Source organism: Panthera uncia, assembly GCF_023721935.1.
Source record: "Panthera uncia isolate 11264 chromosome B3 unlocalized genomic scaffold, Puncia_PCG_1.0 HiC_scaffold_1, whole genome shotgun sequence".
NCBI lineage: Eukaryota > Metazoa > Chordata > Mammalia > Carnivora > Felidae > Panthera > Panthera uncia.
Window position 1 is genome coordinate 34559845 of NW_026057582.1, and position 5448 is coordinate 34565292.

Below are 5448 nucleotides of genomic sequence, written 5' to 3' on the forward strand. Positions count from 1 at the left end.
CTTTCTCCTTTGTTTGGATAATTCTACATATTGTGAGATATGTACTTTAGAAACAGAGACAGTTTCCCAGCTCCAAAGGTTCCTGGTACTCTCAAAAGCAGGACATGATAGGAAAGGGCACAACTTGCTTCCTGGCTAAAACAATAGGACTCAACTCACAAAAAGTGACAATAAGAAATGTTATCAACAAGACTGAAATTGTTTGTTTTGGAAATGGAAGTCACAGTTCCTCTGGGGCAAGAAGTGTGATTATTTAATTCAATTAAAACAAACAAACAATGCCCAAAGTAAGAAAATAAAAGTTCTCAAAGAGTATTCTTAGCAACTTTGTAATGCATACCAATTAAATTCAGTTTTCAGTGTTAAAATGGACTAATGACTCTTTGACCTAAGACCTGAGTAGTCACTCAATCAGAAACAGAAAAAAAAAATAATAATAATCAGAAAAACTATAAAACTCCTCTTTTTATCATAGTTTTCCTACTTAAAACTTAACCACCAAATCATCCAATGATGTAAAATTCTAGAAACTTTACAAAATTCCTCTTTTTAAAATTTATTTTTTGTTATCAAAGAGAATGTCCAGAAACATTGAGTACTAAAGATCTGTTCATGGCATTGTTTTACAAAAGTTCCTAATGGAGTGTGAATATTTTATTTTCTGATGTATCCTTCACTTATTAATGATGAGGTGGGTGAACTGATGCAATTACTTAAAAAAAAAAATCCAGACAAAAACATCCATTCTCATTCTGAATCTGCTGATTGGAGTGAATTCAGTGGTTACAATAGCACCACTGGCAAGGGATCAACCTCCTGACGTAGGGAGCTATTCGGGGTCTTCTCATTAGGTCACAAAGGTCTTTCAGATATAGGCACCATGTTTGAAGTCTCACACAAAATGTCTGTGTCACTTAAATTACACAATGTGGCAGTGTTTGTCTCATGGGGACATAATCTTGAAAGAAGGGGCAAAATAGAAAACAATCTGTTTATATGTTATATGTGAGTACATTATTGGACTGTGCATGAGTTTAAGGGCATTGTGGCCCTTGTTAAAGAGTAATTCCACCAATGAAGCATCTGTCAGTTCCCAATTGCTCCTGGTGCTTGAAGGTGTCTACTCATTTCACCATGTGTTGTAAGGTCAGGGCCTTCTTCATCTACTGTTTGGCTCAAATGGTTTTAACTGAGTTTAGTTGTCCTTCTCTTCCATCTAAGCTTTACTTCTCAGCCTCAGGATATGTGGGGTACTTGACCGTTTCTATCTTCTCTCGGACTTTGTAGGAGGGATATAGGCCCGTCCTTCCCAGTTTCCTGTTGACACCTTTAGAATAGCCATCCCAATGATTTCCAGCCACACCAATGATATCTCCAGGTTCCATGGGGATTTCATCTACAGTTCGAGGTTGGTGAGGATAAATGGCAATCTGGTTGTGGGCATTTTGGCCCCCAAAATAGTAGATGTCATCCAAAGAATGGAAGTTTGCAGAAGCATCAGGATGAAGTGTTTGCATGATTTCATAAGCGACTCGACAGACCTTGGGAAAGAATGAAAAAAAAAAAAAATGTATTAGTATACATGAGATCTTCTTCATAGCAAACTGAAGGCCCTTGACTAAACAGACTAAGACTAGAACAGGACTAGGACCGGGAGGATGGGAAGTAGTAGATTCTAGTCACAAGTTTTTACTCTATTTGCTCTGAGATACGGTACAAATCATTCTTCATCTTTTGTATTTTTTTTTTTTTTTAAACATAAAAGATTACTATAGCTAAGGTCTTTGGGAACAAAATATAAACTACAAAGTACTTTAAGAAGATGAATCAGTTAGGGGCGCCTGGGTGGCTCAGTCGGTTAAGCGTCCGACTTCAGCTCAGGTCACGATCTCGCGGTCCGTGAGTTCGAGCCCCACGTCGGGCTCTGGGCTGATGGCTCAGAGCCTGGAGCCTGCTTCCGATTCTGTGTCTCCCTCTCTCTCTGCCCCTCCCCCGTTCATGCTCTGTCTCTCTCTGTCTCAAAAATAAATAAACGTTAAAAAAAAAAATTAAAAAAAAAAAAAAAAGAAGAAGATGAATCAGTTAGTTTTAATGAACATTTATTAAGAGCTTCACAGTACACCTTGTGTTGAGCACTGGTTACAGAAAAATGAATAAGACATAGTTTGTGTCCTTGAAGAATTTAAGGTTGAGGATTAGGAATATAAATACTTTACACAAACGCTGCTGCTCCCTTCCCTTCATTCAGTCTCAATCAAATGCATACTCTCTTCTGCTAGATTTGGACTTGATCTCAGAACTCTTCTCAAAAGAAATTCATGTAATTATTGACAATGAACTAGCTTTGGCAAGTGAGCTAAAACATATCTGCCATTTCTGTTCTAGAGTTTTAAGTGTCCTGAGTAGATATAAGCATTCGAGGACTGAAATAAGATGTGTTAATCTTTGGTGAAGATGTATCTGCCTGATGCATGTAAGGCTACTTAAAAGATTCCTATGTCCAGAGAATATCTACCATGCCCACTGGATGGCCACTGAAATTCCACAATCTGAGATTCACACATTGAATCTGATGCTTGGTGATAAAGTTGAACTATAACTATTTTCATAGGGGGATAGCATTTTAAGCAATTAAAAAATATGTTCATTATAGAGCAAATGGGTTTCAGGAACTTCTCTAAAAATAGGTGAAGACAGAAGAGAGAATGCTATCATTTTGCTTCTTCCATTATATATTGTGAACAGAGAACTCAAGTCATATTAAAAAAAAATTTTTTTCCCTAAATCTCCAGTTGTAGTTGTCTCAGTTAATTAAGCTTTATTGTCTCTATACCAATACTTTTGCATTTATTTAAAATGATACTACTAACAGTAATTGTTGACCTGCTCAGTGGAGCAATTTAGGATTGCCCAACAGTCTTTTAAAACTCTGGTATTTATGAGATCAAAAGTGAGTGGAGACACTCATCCTTAATTGTTATGAGCAAATGATATCTGATTAGGTTAAGCATCACCTTAACTTCTTAAAGAGTCTGAATTTCAGGAACTTGAGGGATGCTTTTCAAATGCTATATGTAACTTGCAAATGAAACTAAGTTTAGACAATATTTAAAATTTTGCAAATATGGACTAAAATACAAGGAGAATCAGTGACCTGCCCAAATTCTAGTGCTAGAATTTCAACTAGTCATAGAACCAAGACAATGACTTTACTTGTAAGTTTCTACTTCATCAACAAACTAACTTTATATTGGGGATGTCATGGTACAACTGAGATCACCGGTAGAATACTGAGACTATAACAAAATGAGGGTCAAAAAGGTTTGGAATGGGAACGCCAAAGTCAGCCAAAGGCCCACACAGGGCAAGCAAAATCAAGTGGAGCATCTGGAAAGGAAGAAACTAATTAAAACAAAGCAGCTCGGACAATAGTCAAGCACAGTTAACAGTGATAGAGGCTAATATTTTCTGAGTTTTTGCTGTCGGACATTGTTTGTAGGTATTATTTAATTTAATCCTCTAAGTAGCCCCATACAATTCTATCATGCTCATTTTAGAGGTGTCAAAGTTCAGTTAAGGAATCTGCCCAAGGTTACACTATTATTAAGTAGTAGATTCCAGTTTGGAACTCAGGCAGTTTGTGTATGCTTGTAGACTCCTAAGCATATTTTCTCCTGTAGATCCTGTTCTCCATGTTTGGATTATAACACCAGAATGGTAAAACATAGGGCCAAGGCAAGCCATGGGCAAACTTGACAGTTGTTCCCCACCACCCCCCACCCCCGAGCCCCTCCACTCACTCTTCAATTATATCTAGCCAGGAATGCAGGAGCTTGCACTGCCCTTGGGAGGACCACAATGTCGGTGTGGCAACAAACCCTGATGTAGCTCCTCCTCTCCACTATTAAGTGTGTCAGTCTCATAAAGACACTGTCTTCAGTCCTACACCCTTAGGGACCTGCTTTCTTTGGGGGATAATCCTAATAAACAATATATATATTGGTATCCACAGCTGTTGCTGTGTCAGCCTATGGATAACATGTATTTTCTTCAAAGAAAAATGAATGGTAGAAATTTCAGACACTGAGATGGGCCAATATGGGGACCTTTATCCTTTTCATAATAATGGTAACCCTATGAGTTGGTTGCTGTTATTATCCATATTTTACAGCTGAAGAAACAAGCCCCAGAAATATTAAGTAGATTTCAAAAAAAGTGGGGGGGGGGATAGGGGAGGAAGGCGCTAGTAAATGGTAGAGCCACAATCACAGTTCTTTTGGGCTCTCAGCTGTACACTAAACTGCCTTAGGATAAGAACATAGTACCGTGCCTGCCACATAGTAGGAGCTCAGAAAGAGCTGTTGAATGAATACTGCTTCATTCATAATACTAGCCTAGCAGTGAAGATACAAGTCCATGAGTGGTATTTAATCCCCAAGATCCCATATAACATTCTTTGTAGTTAAAAAAATTTCTCTATTTTAGCCATCGGGAAATTTACTGCAAAGGGCTAGAAAGAGTACTATAATGTTGATGTTTGCATTTAATTACCCTAGGCTTCATCACTAGGCTTTACTAATCCAAATTGTGTGGGAGGTAAATGAAGGCTTTCAGTTGATATCAATACTCAGTTTGATACTAGACAGGTAGCATGATGGATGCAAACCCTCTGGCTTACAAAGCAGTGGCTGGCCATATGTAGTAAGTTTCATTTCATTTATTTCATGTCAGTGTATCATTTAGTACACCACTAAGCACACAGTAATGGGTAAGAGCAAGAATGTTGCCAAAGAATAAAACACAGATACAACTGTATTAAAACAAATAAATAAATAAGGAGAGGAAGGTCCATTAACCTGAATTTTATCCCTGAGGAGTAACCAGCTGAGTTTATATGAGACTCCAAAGCCTTCTCAGAGCAGATGGGATCTTGTTTTGTTGTCAAAATAGATGGGGCTGGGAGATCTCCTAGTGTGAGAAGTTAGAAGTAGTTCTGGTCTCTTTTGGTGATGCTGAGAGATCCATGCACTTTTCCTACAAACTATGTTGTTCTGCTATTCGATGAGAGAACAAACAATATCCACTGTTGTTTCATGGGCCATACCTCAATGCCAGAGTCATCTGTCTAGAATAAAATGCATGTTGTATATGGTTTTTCCCTTTGGGCTTTCCAACATCTGATTCGAAGTGTAATGAGGCCAGTTGTGTTATGTGTGGATTTGGAATCAGACAACCGAGAGTGCCATGAGCATGTTGTACTAAGTGTGAAAAAGGGAAGTGTCACAGGGGGGAAAAAAGTAAATTTGTCCTATGGTGATTTTAATGGTTGAAACTACTGAAAAATGTTGACTGCTTCTTAAACAATGCTGTTGACCCAAAGCCTACTTTAAAGTGAGCATCTAGGGGCGCCTGGGTGGCTCAGTAGGTTGAGCGGCCGACTTCGGCTCA

The 5448-nt window shown here is 38.3% G+C and overlaps 1 protein-coding gene across 14 annotated transcripts in view; it reads right to left on the reverse strand.

Annotated features, from left to right (window-relative positions):
* Positions 1–540: 540 nt before the first annotated feature.
* The window catches only part of FUT8 (fucosyltransferase 8), a 310019-nt gene continuing 305111 nt past the window's right edge, over positions 541–5448 (reverse strand). For all 14 annotated transcript variants that reach the window (XM_049612642.1, XM_049612647.1, XM_049612640.1 and 11 more), the window contains one exon: positions 541–1541. In XM_049612642.1, the coding sequence (XP_049468599.1) occupies positions 1224–1541 (318 nt within the window). In that variant the 3' untranslated portion in view covers positions 541–1223. The remainder of the gene's footprint in view (positions 1542–5448) is intronic.